The sequence below is a fragment of the Bubalus kerabau genome, chromosome 20 (assembly GCF_029407905.1).
Source record: "Bubalus kerabau isolate K-KA32 ecotype Philippines breed swamp buffalo chromosome 20, PCC_UOA_SB_1v2, whole genome shotgun sequence".
Classification (NCBI taxonomy): Eukaryota; Metazoa; Chordata; class Mammalia; order Artiodactyla; family Bovidae; genus Bubalus; species Bubalus kerabau.
The window spans coordinates 55560690-55582158 of NC_073643.1; the positions used below are offsets into that span (position 1 = coordinate 55560690).

A 21469-nucleotide genomic window follows, 5' to 3' on the forward strand; every position below is an offset into this window, starting at 1 on the left:
CCCACCACAATCCTCCCACGCATTTCTGCCAGGACTAATCCATGCTCTTCAGATACTCCTACTGCCAGTTTTCTTTCTTCACAGAACAAGTGGCTGAAATCACTTTTAATGTTTCATAAAGCAAACAATCCTGGGGAGGACTGGATGGGGGATACATGGAGAAACATCAAATACATCACGCAACAGCCTCGATAGAAGATTTTTATATTTCAGATGTTTTATATTTTAATTGTCACATCAGGCATCATCTAATTCGGAAGTTATGAGAATGAAAAGAGGGCTCCTCCAGCCATGCTCCCAAGCAGACCACCAGCTGTACACCACCAAGGCAGCCCTCAGGGCTGCTCAATCAGATGTACACACGGAGCTCTAAAGATAACTGCCGGGCACAGCTTGGCCATCCCAGCACCCATTCCCCATTCCCTTCCCCCAACCATCTTGACTACAGAAGCTAAAAAGCTCAAGTCTGCTTTCCTAGCCTTCCTTGCCTGCGTGTAGCCACATGACACAATAATGGATAACAGAACATCAGTGGAATTTGGCTGTGCATTTGTGGGAAAGGTCTTGCTTTCTGGTTACTAACATTGCCTCTGTCTTGAATGGAAACATGATGTCTGATCTGCAGAAGCTATCTTGCAACCATGAGGTGACAGGCAGGAAGGAATGGCTGATGAGAACCATGGAAATGCCAACTCAGAGCCCTATCCCCGTTTGGTCCCAGCAACTGGGACTTCTTTGGGAAGGAATGTCCCATTTATTAAGTCGCCATAACTTGGGTTTTCAGTTACTTGCGGCTAAAAGCATTACTGACTCAATATCTCATCCTTGTCTATATAGCAAGACCTCGCCACTAATTCAACACGATTGCTGTCATATGTGGAGAAGGCAACGGCAACCCCACTCCAGCGTTCTTGCCGGGAGAATCCCAGGGACGGGGGAGCCTGGTGGCTGCCGTCTATGGGGTCGCACAGAGTCGCACACGACTGAAGCGACTCGGCGGCAGCAGCTGTCATATGAGGTTTTAAAGTAGATGTCCTGTCTCACTTGATCTTCTTTGAAGTTTTAGACCCATTTATCCAAGAATCATTTATTTCTACATCTCTACTCAAATGATTCATTGTCACTGCAAACTCAAAAGGGTCAGCACTGTGTCTCTTCCAGGACTCCCTATCCCAGTGAGTAGCTGTATCATTCACTTCGTGTCTAGGTCAGGGGCTTTCTTCATGACATCATCTCCTACATACTTTCATTCAATATCACCAAGTTCTTAGGCTTTGCCATATGAATATTTTTCTAACCTACCCATTTATTCCCACTACCATCTAAGTTATGCATGCCTGCTGCTGCTGCTAAGTCACTTCAGTCGTGTCCGACTCTGTGTGACCCCATAGACGGCAGTCCACCAGGCTCCCCCGTCCCTGGGATTCTCCAGGCAAGAACACTGGAGTAGGCTGCCATTTCCTTCTCCAATGCATGAAAGTGAAAAGTGAAAGGGAAATTGCTCAGTCGTGTCCGACTCTTCACGACCCCATGGACTGAAGCCTACCAGGCTCCTCCGTCTGTGGGATTTTCCAGGCAAGAGTATTGGAGCACAGCAATAACCTCCTAACTGGTCTCTCTGCATCCTCACTTACCCTTTCCATGGTGAATTTATAAAAACACAAATCTGATCATGTTACTCCTTTCCTTAGAATCCTTTAATGGTTTCTTAAGAATCACATGATAAAGTACGGATTTCTTAAGGCACTGCCTTATCTGGCCCCTAACCATTTCTTCAGGTTTTCCAGCCCTATCTTGAGTTTCTCCTCTTGGCTCTCTTAGTTTCAGCTATACCATCATTATTTCAGTTCCTTAAACGTGTCATACACATATCTGTTTTAGAACTACCACTTGTTTTGTTTCCTATATGGAATGACAGGGGCTCCTTTACAGCTTTATGGCCTATTTAACACTTACGCATCCCTCTGCAGCTCAAACAATAATCTTCCATTTCAGATGTTATACTTTTCTGTTCTAGATTTCCATTTTTTTAAATGTTTCCATTTCTCTCCAGAGATTCCCCTGTCCACTCATCTGTTCACTCCTTATGACCATCTTTTCCTTTATCTCAGGATCTATGTGAAAAAGTTGGCTTAAAGCTCAACATTCAGAAAACGAAGATCATGGCATCTGGTCCCATCACTTCATGGGAAATAGATGGGGAAACAGTGGAAACAGTGCCAGACTTTATTTTTCTGGGCTCCAAAATCACTGCAGATGGTGACTGCAGCCATGAAATTAAAAGACGCTTACTCCTTGGAAGGAAAGTTATGACCAACCTAGATAGCATATTCAAAAGCAGAGACATTACTTTGCCAACAAAGGTCCGTCTAGTCAAGGCTATGGTTTTTCCTGTGGTCATGTATGGATGTGAGAGTTGGACTGTGAAGAAGCCTGAGTGCCGAAGAATTGATGCTTTTGCACTGTGGTGTTGGAGAAGACTCTTGAGAGTCCCTTGGATTGCAAGGAGATCCAACCAGTCCATTCTGAAGGAGATCAGCCCTGGGATTTCTTTGGAAGGAATGATGCTAAAGCTGAAACTCCAGTACTTTGGCCACCTCATGCGAAGAGTTGATTCATTGGAAAAGACTCTGATGCTGGGAGGGATTGGGGGCAGGAGGAGAAGGGGACGACAGAGGATGAGATGGCTGGATGGCATCGCTGACTCGATGGACTGAATCTCAGTGAACTCCGGGAGTTGGTGTTGGACAGGGAGGCCTGGCGTGCTGCGATTCATGGGGTCGCAAAGAGTCGGACACGACTGAGCGACTGATCTGATCTGATCTGATTTCTCTTGTGCTGACTCCCTTTCCCCTCCTTTATTATAGATCACAATTTCCTGGTTCTTTGCAAATCTAGTAATTTTTTACTACATGCTGGACATTGCAGATAAAACCAACCTTTCAGCAAGTCAGAACTATGCTGTTTCCCTTTTAAGGTGTTGAGTTTTGTTCTGAAAGTTACTTTTGAAACTGTCGGGCTTATTTTTAATTAAGGTGAGTCTATTTTGATTTTGTCCTTGGTCCTAAAGAGTCATGCACATTTGTAATATATAGCCTTTCTGGGGTCTCAACTGCGTACTTTCGGCTGAACCATAACTCCAAGTCTCAGAGCACTGTGCAGCCCCTTGACAGCTCTGTTCTCCTCTTAATCCCATAGTAATCATTTTCTATTAGGCCTTATGAAGTCTTGCTTTGTGCCTGTGTAGCCTTCAGTCAAGGATGTGCAGTGAACACAGATATCTGCTCACACTTAACCACTCCCACGCCACCGCCTCTGCTGATTTTCAGGGTAAACCAAGTGCTGACTTCTAATGTCAGCTTTTGCAGTTAATTCTTCACTGGAGTTCATCAAGAAGCAGGCAAGTCACCATGGCAACTAACCACTTCTGCTGAATAGTTGAAAATTCACAGCTGACAATTTAAAGAATAATGCCACTCAGGTTATTACATTTCCAATTAGAGGCAGAGGTCAAACCAAAGAGCTAATTAGGTGGCCCTTCCACCAATGCCTATTAGAGCCATCTGACAGGTCCCTGAGGTGCCCTGGCATGCCTCTGGTGATGCGCTCACCCCAACTGCCAGCAGGCGGGGGCTCACTGCCTGGGCTGTGATAGAAAGCTATGTCCTCAGCTTTCTTCCATTCAGCCTCTCAATGCTACTAGCGTGCTTAAAAGGAGCATTATGTTAGCAAGTTCCAAAGAGTAGTTTTCCAAAACCATATGCTACATTCTGGATAAATTAAACTGGGGAACATTTTCATTTAAGACATGTCTTCTGAGTAAGAGAACTAGAGGTCATATAGCTACATGGCAGTAGTATGGTGAACTGGAGTACTACAGTTCTAATTCAGCAAACTTGTAGTGATCAGAGGTTATTTATAACTTGTGCTTATTTTGCAATATAAAAAGTACAGAATTGGATCCAACCCAAAGTGCACTTCAGTTCAGCACCCTATCGTGATGTAGCAACCCGTGGGCTACGATGGGAAGGTACAACCGTGCCACGTATGGTGGCTGCCACAGAGTAAGAACGACTCTGCATGGTGCCTTTACCAGTTCAGAGCTGGCTGACCTCCAATCTTCTGCTGATACAAAGGTTATCAAATTGCCACAGGACATGCCCCTGATTTGTTCTAATCACTTTTCTCTGGAATTTCAGGAAGTGATCGCTCAATTCCATATCCTGAAACATGGTAGGCTCAAAGAATATCTTGCACAGAGTGGTTCTGGCATGCCCAGAATAAGCTATTTCACCCAGGCTATTGGTGATTCAGTAAGCAAGCCCCACCTTTCAATGGTTGGTTTTGCCTTGAATTTCTGAAAACATAAAGAGCCAGAGGCAACTTAAAGAGCACTTGGTCGCACCCTCTCCTTCTGTTGATAAGGAAACTGAACTTCAGGGACTCACACTGGTTTACACTATTAATTGGAGACACGACAAGTGTTAAGAGTCCAGAGCTTTGCTTCCTGCCTTGGTTCACTTTCACCCTGGCCTTCCCGCATGAAGACCACCATCTCCTCACTCCTTTAGGTGGTCTTCTCTGGACCCTCAGAAATGTCATTCTATCTTTCTGGAGGTCTTACTAGAACTGCATAGATGAAAATACTTTTTTCCTTTCTAGTTTTATTGCTGATATAGCTGCAGATAAAGATGAATGTTTTTTGGCCTTTAGGGCAGTACAGTGTTTTGTACTGTAGGTCAGCAAACTATGGCCTACGATGACCTCAGGTGCTATTCTTGATTTGCAACTGAAGGACCCAAATCCATCACGCTCTGTGTGAGTGACCCTGAGGCCCATGTGCTTCCTGTCCGCACACCCATGGCTCTAATAGCTCTAACTAGAGTTCACCTCCAAGAGTGAGGCGAATATTCAGAAGACCTGATCACACAGAAGCCTTACTGGGGCGCCTCCAGGCTGACACTCACCTTTGCATAAGCAGTTGTCTTAATAAACCATTGTCTGAGGTACTTCTGTTCCACCTTTGCTCCAGAACGCCATGAACAGCCGTGTTCATCCACTTGCTCATTGGCAAGCACTGTTTGGTCCACTGGGTCCCAGTTAACCAAGGCCTGTTATAATTCATGAAACAAAATGATGCAATCTGGTGAGTTGAGTATATTGAATAGGATCACATGGAGGTCCCTCACATGTGAGAGGGGCTACCAAGGCAGTATCTCTGCTCTGAGGCTTAAGGGCAGCTCCTTGGAGCATCGTTTGGCAAGGAAGCTACTGGCAAGCTGAGAAGAAAGAACGTGAACCGCCCCAGTGCCTTCACCTTATCAGGACAGGCCTGGGAAGGGAGGCTGTCTGCATGTGACTAACTCAAGTTCAGAATCTGCTTGTATAAAAGCATGGACCTGCAGATTGGAAATTTTAGTAAATAGAAGAAAAGAAGAAAACAATGATACCCAGCACTTAGCAGAATTGGGTTATTTTAGGGAAAACAATAGGTTTCTCTTAATAGAAATAGCCAATACTTCCTGAGTGATTACCACGTGCCAGATGCTGTACCAAATGCTCCCCTAAGGTCGGCTCTTCTAATCCTCACGACAACCTTTTGAGGTAAGAATATTACTATCCTTACGTTGCACAGGAGGAAATTAAAGAACAGAGAGATTAAATAACTTGCCTGAGGTCACACAGTCAGTAAGTAACAGAGATAGCAGGGTAGGAACTCAGGTCTCTAGGAATTGTAAACATTTTTGTGATTAAAAAAAAAAAAACAACTTCTGTTTAAATTAGGGTACAACACACAGAGTAATGTGAATAAATCTTTTTTTTTTTTTTTTTTTAATAAATCTTAAGTGTACAGCTCGATCTATTTCTACCATCACTCATCAAGACACGGAGCATTCCCAGCACCCCAGAAAATTCTGTTCTGCCTTCTTCCGATCAACATCAGCCCCCCAAAAGGTAACAATATTCTGAGATCTTTCTCCATAGATTTCTTTGGCTGATAGAACCTATAGTCTTAACCAGGATGAAGTTTCTCTCTACAGAGTTCTAATTTGTTTTTAGTTTCATTTAAAATACCCCTGCCATTTATATTCACTCCTTTTAAAAAAGCATTTGTTTTCATTTATTTCTTTATTTGGTTGTGCCAGCTCTTAGCTGCCACACGTGGGACCGTTGTGGCGTGCGGGATCTTTAATCGTGGCATGTGGGATCTAGGTCCCTGACCAGGGATACAACCCAGGCCCCCAGCACTGGGACCACTAGGGACCACCCTGCATTCACTCCTTTATGACATTTAGGCACTACTTAGTACAAAGAGGGCAATGATTACAGAGATGTGTTTGGGCAGTAGAACATATATATTGTGTTTTAAAATATTAATAAACGATTCTAATAAGACGTTGTGCTGGATATTGTCGATTTGGCCCTCCAATCCTCTTTCCACCACATTCTGTGATGGAAATTGTCCCCTGTGCCCACATTAACCTGGACCCTTGTCCTCTGACTGGGTTCAACCAGCTCCTTGCCATGTGGCTCACAGGCCGGCCTCGCCTACTGCTCCAGCTACCACTCTCCCAGTTCCAGGAATGGCTCCCCTATGTCGCCCCTGCCACCCGAGGTGGGCAAAGGCTTCCTTCTGTTCCTAGTGCCACAGGTGCTGGACCACCCCTTGTGGTGGGGTGTGGGCTTCCCCGAACTCTGCACAGAATCCGTCTTTTCATCACGTTTTCTTCAGTGACTGCTGTCAGGCAGGCCCTCTTTTCTTCTGCTGGGACCCTGACTGATCCAAAGACATATCTAAAAATTACATAAAAAGGAGGAGTGGAGGAGAGGCTAACTTCTATGGGTTGTGATTTTACAATTAAAAAGTAATATACTCACTGCAAATTTTAAACATGTAAAGCGTAGAGGAGGGATGGAAAAGACATGCATAGAGTGATTTTTCTCCCCTCTTTCTACAGTCCCCCAGATCCTTGAATCCATAGACAGAGAGAGACAAAATATAGGACAAATGATTGAAGACCTAAAAACTTGAGGTGAATAAGCCAAGGGTGGCTTACTTATCTATTATTATTGCCTGCCCGTATTAGGGGTGAGGGGAAGGATACCACTTAAAAGATATAAAGAGAGGGCCAAGTACTGTTCATTAACCAGGACAGCTCCTTCAAGAGCCCCCTGCGCCCCCCAAACCCAAAACTAGTGCACAAGTAAAACAGTACAAAATATGAAACAGAGAACAAAAGCCCTATATGCCTTCACCTCTGCCTCCTGTCCCCACTGCAAACCTCAGGTGACATGAGGAAGCAAACACTCAACCCTGAGGATTGCAAGAACAGGACAGGACTTGATTTTCTCATCAACATTTCCCACACAGCCTGGCAGCCCTCAGACTCCAAGTTACAAAATGCACTAAGGGATGTGTGCTCCTAAGAGGTTTACACATTATAATAAAACCCTGCTATCAAATGAAAGACAAATAGAAGCAAAACACAAAAGCAATTTTCCTCCAGTGAAAGTCTTGATGGGGAGAAGAAAAATACAAAAGGAAATAAAGTTTCTAATCAAAGATGCATTCAAATCAAAGGCACATCCCTGGTGGTCCAGTGGCTAAGAGTCTGTGCTCCCAATGCAGTGGGGGCCTGGGTTCAGTCTCTGGTCAGGAAACCAGATCCCACATACCTCAACTAAGATCTGCTGCGGCCAAATAATAATAATATAAAAAAAGATGCATTCTTGTAAGTACTCAGTCTCGTTTCTTCTTAGGACTGTGATCCATCTCAAGCACAGAGTTATAGAGTTCAGAGTTGGCCTTTCTGCAGGTGGTAAAGCCACAGGTGGTCAAAATTCAGGGCCTGTAGGGTCCAGGGTGCACAGCATCCATGGCCTCTTGAAGGCCTGGAGCTGACTTCCAAATCTTTCTCTGGGTCTCCTCTCTTACGTAACAGTCTCTAACCTACAGCTTCCCTTCAAGCCACGGTCTGTCTTCTTTCATCTGGCATTCCTGGGTTTTCACATCTTGAACACTTACTTTGATGGATGCCCTGATTTTTAAGCAAGCACAGTCATGCTCCACAGAATACAGTTAATGGACAACTTCACTGACTGTGGTCACTCCCCTGGTTAATTATGGTCTCTATCACCTCCGAGGCCAACGCCATGCTCCTTACAGTCAACTAGTCTTATTAGCAAAATACAGCCTATCTCTATATTTTCCAATCAACTTTAAATCAATACTGAAATCAGGAAAACACCTGCAAAAACACTGAACTCTAGCTGATTTTGCCCACTGCTTCTCTAACACAAGTTATCCAGCAACATCACAGAATGAGCCGTCATCCTGAAGAAGAGAACCTCCCCAAGTTGATCAAGGCGTAAATGCCAAGGTTAACATTTTTTTGGTCTGCGGGATTTGTGGGAAGCTTTCAGAAAGCATTTTAGAAATGCACGTCACAACACGATTCTACACAAGAAGTGACCGTGTTCACAGATTCCAGTTTGTACAGACTGTGGTTTGTACAGATTCCAGATTGTGGGTGCTGTATCATTTTCGTCCCCTTCCCCTCCCCTTCTTGGCTGTTGAGCTCTTGAAGTCGTGGGAGACCATGGGGTCCACTGGGGATTCTCAAGGCAATTTCATTCTGATGTTTTTAAAACTTAGTTTTAATTGGAGGATAACTGCTTTTCAATGTTGTGCTGGTTTCTGCCATACAACAACGTGAATCGGCCATAAGGATACATATATCCCCTCTCTCTTGAACCTCCTTCCCACCCGACTCCTGGCCTACCCCTCTAGGTTGTCACAGAGCACTGGGCTGAGCTCCCTGGGTCATACAGCAACTTCCCACTAGCTGTCTGTTTTAAATATGGTGATGTATAGCATTGAATCAGCCTGATTTTGAGTTTATCAGCCCTCTTTTCTGCAACACAGACACCCTGGTGCCTACCGCCCCAGCAGGCCTTCTGTGTCAAAGCTCATCCTTTCTCATCTCATCCTGTCCTTCCTCTGGATCCTCTCTCCGCCTGCTTCCCTGGCCCTCACCCTCTTCACCGGCTGCCAGTCTTAACAGAGTACATCCTCCATTAGCATGCTTTTGGCTCCTGCCTGGCCACAGCACCACTAGTCAGGCTCAGGCTGCTCCCCATCATTTCCCTGGCTTCTTTCTCCTCAAGCTCTCCTTCCGTATGACTGGAGACCTTTTCTGAGTATCCTGCCATGCAGCTTCAGGTTCCAAAGGCTGGTGAGATATGCTTTAGGGTATTGATTTTCTCAAGGACTATTAGCTTTTTTCTTAACAAAAGCTCACTTAATTAAGGAACACCACATAGATCTCATTGAAGGATCTAATTCTCAAAATCGATTTTGCTCTATTCCATCCAGAATGGGCCTGAATTTGGACTCGGTCCAGAATGGGGTGGGGGGTGGGGGGGTGGAAAGTTCCCAAGGCCACCGCTTGCTGCTTGCACTACCTTCCAAAGACACCAGGGGGCAGACTGGGAGAGGCTGCCTGTTTGTGCCCTGCGTCTCTTTAAGTAGCTTAGGCTGGTGAATTAGCACTAGCCCCAGCTGCCGCTGAAATCAAGGGTCAAAGATAAATTCACAGATTAAGTGGCGCTCCACAGTTCCCTAGAATGTCCAAGTAGAACAGGGCATCATTATTCTCTCTACTAGCTACATCCACGGAATTTCTTTTTTTTTAACCAGAGAGGTGATATTTAATGTTCTCCCAAGAAGAAGTCTCTATTCATATTTTTGGCTGAAAATATTTTTGGTCCGTGAGACCAAGAACAGATTCGCTTCTGCGATGGAAATAAACATTTTGATGGACAGTGCTTGTCAAGAACAAGAGTTAAGACTCCAGCTCTGCTTTGTAATGCTCTGCTAAAATACTCTCCCTAAATGTCCATTTATACTTACAGCAGAACTGAATTTAAGGATTAAGGCTATCTTTATTTATTTATTTTTTTTAAAAAGGCTATGGCAATGCCATTAGAGGAAAAGTATTAATATGTGAATTATTTTTTTTGCCAAATATGCTTTACAAAGTATGCTATATGCAGTTTTTTTTTAATGAAATTAACTTTCTTATGCTAACTTCAAAGCTTATATTTTGAAATAAACCCCAGAAATAGAAAGGTGACTATATCAGTATGTTTTATGTTTTAAAGCCAATTTGAAGATGGCTATCCAATAAAAGGAAATCTACCTGGAAAAAAATACTTTGGATTAGAGACAACTCCGGTCTTCAAACAACATACCAAGTGTGCACGTTTACATTCTAGTTATGAGTTTTTCCCTTAAGATCATGTCATTTAAGTGACTTAAAAGAACGCATCAAAAAAATTTAAATCAATAACCAGCAGTAAAAACACTGTCTTTCTAAATGAATACCCATAAGACAATCTACACCGTTTTTCTGTAATACCTTTCCATGTGCAGGTTGCCTCAGAATTAGCCAGGAAGCTTCAGGATTTTTTAACTTTTTGTTTTTCCAATTTAAATATCATAATGACCCTAGGTGACTACAGGCATGCACAGATGGGCACTTATTAAGGATGTACTCTGTGCCAGGGACCATCCAGCCTCTCCACAAGCATTCATCAGTTTAATCCTCGTAACAACCCTCTGAAGCAGGGAGAAGAGGCTCGTGGTAGGCAGAACAATCGCACCCCAGAGATGTCCACGTCCTACGTCACTTGCAACAGGTGCCACCTACGTGGCAAAAGGATCTTGGAAGACATCTGATTAATGAAGGATTTGGAGATGGGGAGATTAACCTGGATTAACCAGATGGGCCCAAAGTAATGAAAAAAAGCTCTTATAAGAGAAAGAGGAAGGCAGAAGAGTCAGAGTCTGAGTCTGAGGAGATATGATAATGGAAGCACAGTCAGAGAGATTTCAAGATGCTCTGGATTTGAGGATGGAGAGGGGTCCAAAGTCAAGGCTGGGAGCAGCCTCCAGAAGCTGGACAAGCCCAGGAAAGAGATTTTCCTCTCCTGACTTCAGAAAGAAGGAAGCTCTGCCAACATCTTGATTTGTATCCCAGTGAGACCTATTTCATGGACTTCTGACCTCAGAAACTGGAAAACAATGAATCTGTGTTGTTCTAAGCGACCCAGTTTGTGGTAATTTGTTACAGCAGCAGCATCAGGAAAGGAATATAGGCTGTTTCCATGACAGAAGGAGTCAGAGGGAAGACTGGACCAAATTCCCAGGGCTGTGGATATCAGAGAGATGTGTGTGTGTGTGTGTGTGTGTGTGTGTGTGACACTGATCTGGAAATCACTGGGGAGAAGAGATATCTGGACCCGGGAGCACAGTTGTGCTCATGCAGTGGGGGACCCCCTGGAACCCCTTCCATGTTTAGAAAAGTTACTCGGCTCCTAAGACGGTGCTTATGACTGGCTTTGGCTCCAACCCAATATTGAAGAGGTTAAGCTTCCTACTTGGGTTTGATGTACTTAGAACTGAAGCAGCACTAACAAAGAGCGAAGCAAGTGTCCTATGAAGGAATATTACAGTAAATATTCAATATATTCAGAGTCAGCTTAACTACACAACACATAGATACAAAAAATCAAGTGTCTCATAAAGGGCTATCACACAGCCGAGGGCTTCGTGCAAGAACTGTTTACACTGCTATATTAACGTGTTACCTCTTTCATATCGCATCCACAGAAAGAGTAACAAAGCAACTGAGGATAGTTAACACTGGCTGATGCCATGACCACTGCTTACACTCTAAAGAACAGTTTTACCTGCAGGATGTCCTCTGCTTTGCTGTAGCTTTTTTGTGTGCTAGTAACTTTGATTTTTGTCTGTCCTTCCTGCTATTACTTGGGATACACAATGTGGCTTGTGATCTCTTAATCCCTCTGCTCGGACCCATGGGTGATTCCAGTGTGGAAACCTGACTGGCGTACAATTCTGATCCACCTGAGCAGGGAGGCTCTTCTGGGAAGGAGTCTGCCAGGCTGCTCGGTTAGCACAGAACCTGGTGATGAGAGTGGGAAGCTGATATTTTCCCACCAATTCCCTTCCAACCCTTTTGCTTCTGAATGTTGAATAATGCTGTTAAGAAAAATTATTCCAAACTTAGCAAAAGGGGTTGCTTCTTCAAGGCAAGCTGGAATTGGCTAGCAGAGCCACATTCCCCCAGGGATTATCTGATTTTCTAGGGATGTTTACCTTTGTTTGACTCCCTCTTCATTATTAAGTTATTTTATTGGGTTGGCCAAAAAATTCACTTGGGTTTCTCCATAAGATAGTATGGAAAAACATGAATGAATGCTTAGGCCAACCCAATACAACTCCGCTAGGGTGCCAAAGAAGAGGTTAACCTACAGAAAACAGAGCAACACCAAAGCTTTTTGTCCGAGAGTGACACGAATGGCTCTCAGGCAATGACAAAGCAAATGACTTCTGATTCTCAGGAAAGGCTGTCCCCAAACCTAGGTTTACACCCGGGAGGACACTGAGCAGTTTTGATTCTATCAGCAAACACATTTCACATGCCTTTGACTCTACAAATCATCCTTCCTTGGAATCTCATTTGAACCAGTCTTAACATACAGCTGGTTCTCTTGCTAATGAACGAGCTGAATACAATCTTTGACACATGTTCATTTTGTATTTGTATGGGAGTCATGTTTCTAACTTTTGAAAAGTATTCTTTAACAACACAACGATATGTCCAACACAACAAGCAGCTCTGCTGCAGTCAGCACCCTGGACAGGTACTTTTGTCTCTCACCTCTCCTCACCTAACCAGCTTCTGGGCATAGGAACAGCTATGGCGTGTTAATAAATTAAACTGACTCAAGAGGGTTTACAGTGGTTACAGATGAGTATGACTTGACTCCACAAAGTTCTCACTTTCGATGTATCCTAAATGTTAATGGGGACTGAATACTTAAAAAAAAAAAAATTAACAACATTGTATTTTAAACAACCAATATTTTAAAAATATCCTCAGTTTAAAGATGAGAGTGGGTTAGGGATTGTATACTTTGTACAGAGCTTCTCAGTGTGGTTCATAAACCTCTGGAGTCCTGGAGACCACTACAAGGGGTTGGCAGGTCAAAACTATATTCATAATAATAATAACACAAGGGTAAAGCATTCATTCAAAGGGTAAAATAGACTAAAACATTTTAATACAACGAGGGTGCAAAAAGTTCACTGATATTTAGATTCAACATTGCAACTGACCTTTAAGAACCCATCACTTGTTGAGTTTTGGTATAGTATTAAAGGAGGACATTCATAATTATCTGAAGTGATTATAAAAATACTCTTTTACCAGGCTTTGTTTATTAGTTCTTCTGGTATTTACCATTATAACTTTATGTAATAAAGCTGTACTACTTTAAGTTTGATTACCATCTTCAGACAATTCTGCTGACCCTCTGCCATGTAATATGAGATACTGAGCATGGGCATACAGCCTTCCTCACACAGGACTCCTCTTCTAGTTTCTGCTACCTTTATCTTTAGCTTTAATGGCTACATTTCAACTTAAAAAAAAAAATAGACATAAATGCCTAATTCTCCTTCTATGGCTCCTTGTTATGAAATACGTAGGGATCATCTCTCACTTGCTTCTACTTCTCTTCCCCAATTCTACCTCCTGACTTTTGTTAGCTAGATTACTTTTTATGTTGTCAAGGTTTAAGAAAATTCATGTTATCCTGATATTCTAAACTAAGCCTTCTACACGAGTTGCTATACTGATTCTAAAATTTTTTAATTGAAAACATAATGAAATTGATACAGCCACTATGGAGAACAGTATGGAGATTCCTTAAAAAACTAGGAATAAAACCACCATATGACCCAGCAATCCCACTCCTAGGGACATACCCTGAGGAAACCAAAACTGCAAAAGGCACATGTACCTCGATGTTCATTGCAGCTCTGTTTACAATAGACATGGACATGGAAGCAACTTAGATGTCCATCGACAGATGAATGGATAAAGCAGCTGTGGCACATGTATACAATGGAATATTTTCAGCCATAAAAAGGAACACATTAGAGTCAGTCCCAATGAGGTGGATGAACCTAGAATCTGTCATACAGAGTGAAGTAAGTCAGAAAGAGAAAAACAAATATCGTATACCAATGCATTATATATGGAATCTAGAAAGATGGTACTGTTGGGCCTATTTGCAGAGCAGCAACAGAGACAGACGTAGAGAACAGACTTACGAACAAGGCTGAGCGGGGAGGAAGGAGGGGGTAGGGTGTATGAAGAGAGTGACATGGAAACATGTGCTACCATATGTAAGACAGAGAGCCAGCGGGAACTTGCTGTATGACTCAGGGAACTCAAACCGGGGCCCCGTAACAATCTAGAGCAGTGGGATGGGGAGAGAGGTGGGAGGGATGTTCAAGTGGGAGGGGCAAACCTATGGCTGATTCATGTTGATGTCTGATAGAAACCAACATAATACTGTAAAGCAATTATCCATCCATTAAAAATTAAATACTTTTTTAAAAAAGAAAAGGAGAGAAGACTGAACAAAAAAACCCCATAAAAACCATAATGATTAAAAGCGTATTTTGTTATGATGGGAATGTTTTCTATCTAGACTGTCCAGCACTAGCTACCAGCATCTGAATGTGACTCGTACGACTGAGGACCTGAATTTTTAATACTGTTTTAATCTTAATTACTTTAAATTTCAGCAACCACATGCAGCTAACAGCCATAGTCATATTGGACACTGCAGCTCCAGGCCACGCGAGGATACTATTTCTCTCATTTCCCACCATCTAAGGCTGATCTTACCATGGGGTTTCCAGGCAACTTGTCGTAAAGAATCCACCTGCCAATGCAGGAGATGGAGGAGACGCGGATTCAGACCCTGGGTGGGGAAGATCCCCTGGAGGAGGAAATGGCAACTCACTCCAGTATTCTTGCCTGGGAAATCCCATGGACAGAGGGGCCTGGTGGGCTACAGTCCACGGGGTCACAAATGGATTGGACACAACTTAGTAACTAAATAATAACAACAACAAACTTTAACTCACCTCCTTTTGATAGGCCAGCCCAGCTTCGTAGAGTTTAATAAAGAGATACTGAGTCCATTTGTAGTAATCCGGTAAACACGTCGTTATTTCCTGCCAAAGAGGGGTAAAATTATGTATGGGCCACTGTAAACATTCCCTCTCCCAACATATGGATCCGCTTTGCGATTCAATTTTGAAAAGCAATCACTCTGCAAAAATATCTATCAATCTATAATATTTTTATCAATTTGTGAAATAAGGGAAGAAGCAATTTATTCTGGGAAGAGAGATGTTATTGAAATGCCAACCTCCTGGGCAACCTTTCCCAGGGCCTGTTTAATGATGAGAAACTCAATGTAAGTCTTCTGCACAGCCCCATGCTTGCAAGTAACAGCTGAATTACACTGTACAGACTTGAGTACTCCCTTTTTTGTCAGCATAAACATATTTGGGGGCCATGGAGCTAATTCATAAATGTAGTTCATTTTGGAAGCAATCACAAAATTCAAGAGGAATATTTGTTAGCTTTGGTACAATCCTCACTGGAAAACAAACCTGTGTTTCTAGATACAACTGGGGCTTGATAGCTCTTTTAGACTCGTTATATTCCATTTATCCCAATATGTGAATCACGCTGGAGTCTACTTGGGAAGGCCCATTAGAAACATTATCAAATAGTGTTAATAAACTTAGTGAAAAACCACCTGGCTTGTATTTCCAAGCTTAAGTTGAACGTTCCCAAAATGTATTTTCTGTCCTGAGAACACATGTGCTATAGAATCTGTAAAATCAGGTTGTTAATTAACCAGCTGATAAGGTTTAATTAATTAATTAGCCAATAAGGTTTGCAGTTGAGGAAATCAACCAAGCATAAAAACCTCTGCGTCGTCACTGTTTCCTTTCTAGGGCTCTTCTTTCACTGCCAAGGAGAGCTAACAGAGCAATGGACGTAGGGCAGGGGACATTCCAGATGGTTCATCTGTCATGGACGATGGACAGAAGGCATACTTCTATCAAAAGAGCAATCGATCCAGTCTTTCTCCAGATGAGTGAATAAGGAGAGATTCTAAAGCCCAGGAAAGGAGGGTAAGGGCGGCAGCAGCTGAGCAGGGTGGCAGGTAAACTCCTACTGTCCCCCATGGGTGATGTTTCTCATGGAAGAGTCCTGGGTCCTTTTTTTGTTGTTTTGTAACAATAGCAGAGGAATGACTATCAGAAAACAAATAACTCTGATCACAGGTTCCACTCGCCCCTGCAAGGCAGGGTGAATAACCAGCCAGTCTAACAACCCTGCCCACACTGTAGCTCGCCCCTGCCAACGCCGGGGCCACACGCACACACAGGCTACACCAGCTCCTGGGGCGCCACGGGCATCGCGGCTGAAGAGCACGGGACACAAAGCACTTCACTGACACAAGAATCAGACCAGCACACTGCGGGTCTGCTTGCTCCCCCAAACCTCCAGATTCATCCTCATCCCATCATATTTTCCTCACCAGCCAGCTGCCCCCCGCCCCGCCCCCCGGCCCTGCAAGCTTAGGGCAGAACTCACTTTCCTGATAAGCAACTTAAGAACTTCCATTTCTAACAAAACCCGGGGCAGGGGCTATGTTTAGTCCGTTTCATTTTGCTCATCATGTATGCTCAGGTCTCGAAACAGCAAGGCACCCCCAAATTGAAGTTGAATAAAACTAAATAGATATAGGAATGTCAAATCAAATTTGTATCCCTTATGGGAGTTTCATAAACTGAACTCAAGTTACACAGGTCCACAAGATGAACTGGAATAGCAAACAGGGTCGGGGGAAGGGGAAGGCGGTGGAAATATTCCCAGACCTTGTTAGGGTGGATATGTTTTTTAAAACTGTTATCCATTAGAGGTCTAAAGAAACAGGGGAAGCAAATATGACAAAATAATGACAACCGTTACATCTAGTGACTGAGCTCTTTTCTCTGTTTTTCTGTATATTTAAATTTTTCAAAACAAAATATCAAAATACTCCTAATGAATATGTATGTAGGCACGTATATACATATATATTTCCTCAGCCCCTGGATCTGCTTTCACAGATAGAGAGTAAAAATTACATCGCCATGGAACAGCATGATAATCTTCCCTTAGGTATGTGCTTTGGAAAACTGCTTTTATCTAAAGTAGAAAAAAAAGATGATAGATCCAGTTGGTGCGGGGGGGTGGGGGGAAGATCATTATCCAACCAAATATTAGGCTACTTTCAGTTAGATGGGTGACGCAGACTGCGTTGTCTTGGGAAGTGTCAGCTCCAAGGTGAGACGGTGGGTAGGAGGTACGGACCCCTCCTTCTATTCTGCCTTCAAGCTTCCATTCCTCCTTCAGCCTGTTTCATATATATTGCATTTCTACACATGTCATTTGAAGAAAAAAAAAAAACCACACCCGCTGCTAATAGTACAGCCTGAAAACCACGGCTCCGGGACGGCCATTCTAATCCCAGCAGAACTGCTGCAACACGCGGCTGCCTCGCTGGCGCTGTCTCCCCTCCTGAGATGCTGGCACCTCCTGCCTAGAGGGGGCTCGGGACGTCCTGGGGACAGAAGCGTCGCCCCCGCCCATTTGTTCCCACCTGCTGCACACAGGGCCCAGCACAACCCTCAGCACCGCCATTCCACGAAGAACTGCCTGGGCGGACGTCCAGTCTCACAGGAACCATACGAAGTGTGCTGGCCAGGGGACACCCTGCTTGGAAATGCATTTCCTGAAACACCCACAGAACCTTTCTGGAACCTCCCTCCCTCTGCTTTGTTGACTTGAAGGGAATAAAAAGCCAAAAAAATCCAAACAGCTACTTCTAGTCTTCTAATGCCTCATCTCAGTAAAAATCATCAAAGGTATCTTTCTGAAATTAAACTGCTTAAAAGTTTTACCTGTAGTCAACTGGCTAGAAAATGAGACTCTTTTCCCATGTTTTGGGAACTACTCATTTAAAACCCAGCCCTGCAGACAAAGGTCTTCTGGGGGGTCCGCATCCACAGAGATGTGAAAGGGCTCCCTGCCTCTTCCTGGAGCAGCGCGTCTCGATGGGGACACTTTTGCTCTCCAGGTAACGACTGGAGACAGGCAGCATGTGGCAACTGTGACGAGGCTGCGGCTGGGGACGTGTTAACGGCATCTGCTGGGCGGAGGCCAGGGATGCTGCCGAAACCCTACAAAGCACAAGGCAGCCCCTTGAACAGAAAATTATCCAGCCCCAAACGTCAATAACGCCAAGGTGAGAAACCCTACTCGAAGGGTTTCGATCTTCTTAGCTGGAGTCTGTAACCATAGATGGATTAAGAGGAACGAGCAAGCAGTTCTCTGGAGGGCGGTCCATAAAAGCGATCAGATGTCCCTGGCAAAAGCAGAAACGGGACTAAGCTAGCTTAGGTTTCCCTCTCCCGCGGGGGTGGCCCCATCTCCGCTGAACACGTAGCGCAGTGCAGGTGGGGCTGCTGCTCGCTGTGGCCACCAGCCGTCTGCCAATGCTGAGACCGGGCAGAGGGGAGGCCTGGCAAGCGTAGAGAGCCGGCGGACACGGGTCTGAAACTGTTAGGTGTGCATGATGCTACTCGCGGGGAAGGAGTGACTGACTTTACCATCTAAAATTTAAATCACTCAATATGCCTCCGAGTAGCTGTCTAACTTGGGAAAATCGGTAAAAAATTCATGTAATAAATTTCCCATTTAGAGAGGCACCCGGTTATTCCTGATGCAACATCAGTTTATCCCCACCTGTGAAAGAGATGTTGAGCGGACAGGTTTAAAGTTCACCCGCTGGAACCCAGGCAACAGCACCCAGATGCCCGGGCCCAGCCCTGCCTGTCCTCTGAAGGGGAGCCTCTGTCTGGGGGCGGGGGTTCCCAAGCTGTGGATGGCGCCAGCTCGGCTCTCCGCGAGACCACCGGGCCCTCACATGAGGGCTGTTCCCTGTGTCCCAAGACCCTTTTCTCTCCCGTGCCTTTCTTGTTCTGCTTTCCAAATAAGCCCACCCCCATGCAAAACCATCCTTGTTTTTAAAACAAAAAGTCAGGCAATTCAAAGTTATAGCTCTAAAAGCAACTGCAATTCAGCCACACTCCACATATATCTATATAAAGATGTCAACTTTTATAACCCCCTGGGCTCTGCAAAGTGCAATCCAGCTGCCAAGAGACCCAATTTATGCATCTAGAATCTCAACAAGTCTCATTCTGCCACACTACAGTTTTTACATTCAGCGATACCTGGCTTTTGGCATTAGAAATATTTTGCACATTCACAGCCAAATCCGAGGCCCAGCGGAGAAGGTGACACTCCCTCAACATGAACGAGGATCAAAGCGTCCTCCCTTGAGGCCGGCCCCCCACACCTCAGTGACTGCACAGATCAATAACCCAGCCCGCCTTGCAGGGACCGCCCTGCACAGTGATTCGACAACGGCCGGAGAAGCCCGAGTCCTAGAGGCCCACCCGACTGTTTCGGAGAGGAAAACAGTGCTTGGTCTGTGAGGGTGACCGGCTCCTGTGGACCTCAGGCTGACCTTCCTTGCTCCAGGAAAAAGAGGGGGAGAGAGAGTGAGCCAAGGGAAAGACAATGCACTCGGCAGCCGTGTGACTGGGTTCCAGTCCTTGCACCTTCACAGCATGTGGCCACCGTCAAGTGTCCGTGTCCAGGGGAGAGGGGCGACGAGGCCCGTCGGAGGGGCCTCGGGACAAATGTGATGGTACGTGTGAGGCACACGCTGGGCACAAGTGAGGGATCGATGGTGCTGCTCCCCTTGCTTGACCCAGAGTGTGTCGTGAAGGAGAGGCCGGCTCGGTCACCACATCCCTCTCAGAGGCGGCTGATGCCCTCGTGGGGCTGCTGGACGGGGCGGGAGGGAGAGCAATGGGCTTGGGTCAGAAGAATCTGCACTCACCATCCCTTACCAAACACTGGCTTTCGGACTGAAAAGAGATTGTGTTCGTGAGGGAGAGACGGAACCACAGGACCCAGCCGCCACCGGCGGCAACGCCCACCTCAGGGGGAGGCAGAGAGGTCGCCGCCGACCCCCCTGCAGCTCGGGCAGGACTCAGTTGGGCCTGTGCCTCTTGATCCCACTGCACTTTTGACTGTGACGGGTCCCAGATCACAGAACTACTAACGTCACTCGAGGCCACCGTGCATGTAATTTGCGTTGCAAACCTCGGAGTGTTTAGGTCAGCTCTCAGGATTTAAGAAAATGAAACAGACCGAACCAGAGGCAGCATGTTCATCAAGTCGGTCACTGGACGCCCCGTACACGGGAAAATAAACACGGCAAGAAGGGTGAGCGACCGCCAGGCATCACCTCCCCACTCCTCACTCTCACCAGAGCCTTCTGCCTCCGAAACAACCAATCTTGTAAACGCAGGGGATGGGGTACTCACATTCCTCTTCTGTGCCTTTTTGTCACTTGCTCTTTACTGCAACGGATCAAAAGGAAATGGGTGGTAATGGCCTTGCCTTTTATTCCTTCCCACGTTTTTTGAGTTCTGAAGGGGAGGGGCTGTGAAAGCCCAGCACAGCTTAAAGGCTAGAGAAAGCAGTCTCAGGATTCATACTGTGCCGCTTGGGAGTAAATATACATCCTGCATCAGATGCTCCTCGCTGGTGGCGGTTCAAGGTTCCCATCCACAGCTCGGTGCCCCTGCTGAGTTGGAAGAAGGGGCACGGGGGAGCGGTGCTCACGAGCAAAATCTGCCGGAAGAGGACGTGTAGGACGTGTACGACCACCCCCACGCGGAGCCCTCTAATCTTAGAGCTGGCTCTCAAACTTGGTTGCACCTTGAAGAGGACCTTTGAAGGTTGCTGGTGCCTGGGTCTCACCGCACCCACAGAAACTTCATGTGCTGCCAGGGCTGAGAACTATTGCAAAGAGGTTCTTCCCAAATACATCCCCCTGCCAAACACTGCCTAAGTGTTTGGGCCTGTCCTGCCCTTGTGTCTTCATGAACTGAATTTAACGAACCAGTCTTCGACAGAAGCTAAGGGCATAATTTAGTCCATACGAGATTTCTAATGAGCCCCTCCCCAGCCGCAGTGTCCTGTGTTAAAAGGGTCTCCCCAGGGTCCTGCCTGGATTCAAATCTGCCCTGTGTTCTACAGCCCCGCCCCAACACAGATCCTCTTCATTCTTTCAGTCAATTTCCACTCTGCCTTCACAAAACAAACAGAAGAAACACCAAGAAATTATCACTTGAAGCCCACCTCCATCCAACAGACACAGAAACCTGGGTAGGTAACTACCTGTGCTCTGCGATCAGCTGTTCAAAAACACCTGACTGTCTGACAGCTCAGCCGTCCTCCCAGAGGAGGCACGGCTCTGGAAGGGGAGCTGCAGAAAGCCCAGAGTGGGCTGGCCCTCCCCTGCGGCTTCACGGAAAAGGAGGGAGGAGGATGGCTAACTTCTCACTTAGAGGCTTCTGAAGGGGCTTCAGGCCAGA

At 45.3% G+C, this 21469-nt stretch overlaps 1 protein-coding gene across 5 annotated transcripts in view; it reads right to left on the reverse strand.

The window, feature by feature from the left end:
• Positions 1–21469, reverse strand: part of LARS2 (leucyl-tRNA synthetase 2, mitochondrial) — a 146967-nt gene that overhangs the window by 74338 nt on the left and 51160 nt on the right. For 4 of the 5 annotated variants that reach the window (XR_008706380.1, XM_055558839.1, XM_055558841.1 and 1 more), the window contains exons 6-7: positions 15032–15121; positions 4968–5111 (exon numbers count right to left, since the gene is read on the reverse strand). Coding sequence is in view for 4 of the 5 variants with exons in the window: in XM_055558839.1 (XP_055414814.1) it covers positions 4968–5111; positions 15032–15121 (234 nt within the window). In the remaining variant the exon portion in view is untranslated. The remainder of the gene's footprint in view (positions 1–4967; positions 5112–15031; positions 15122–21469) is intronic. The other variant, XM_055558840.1, reaches the window with a different exon arrangement.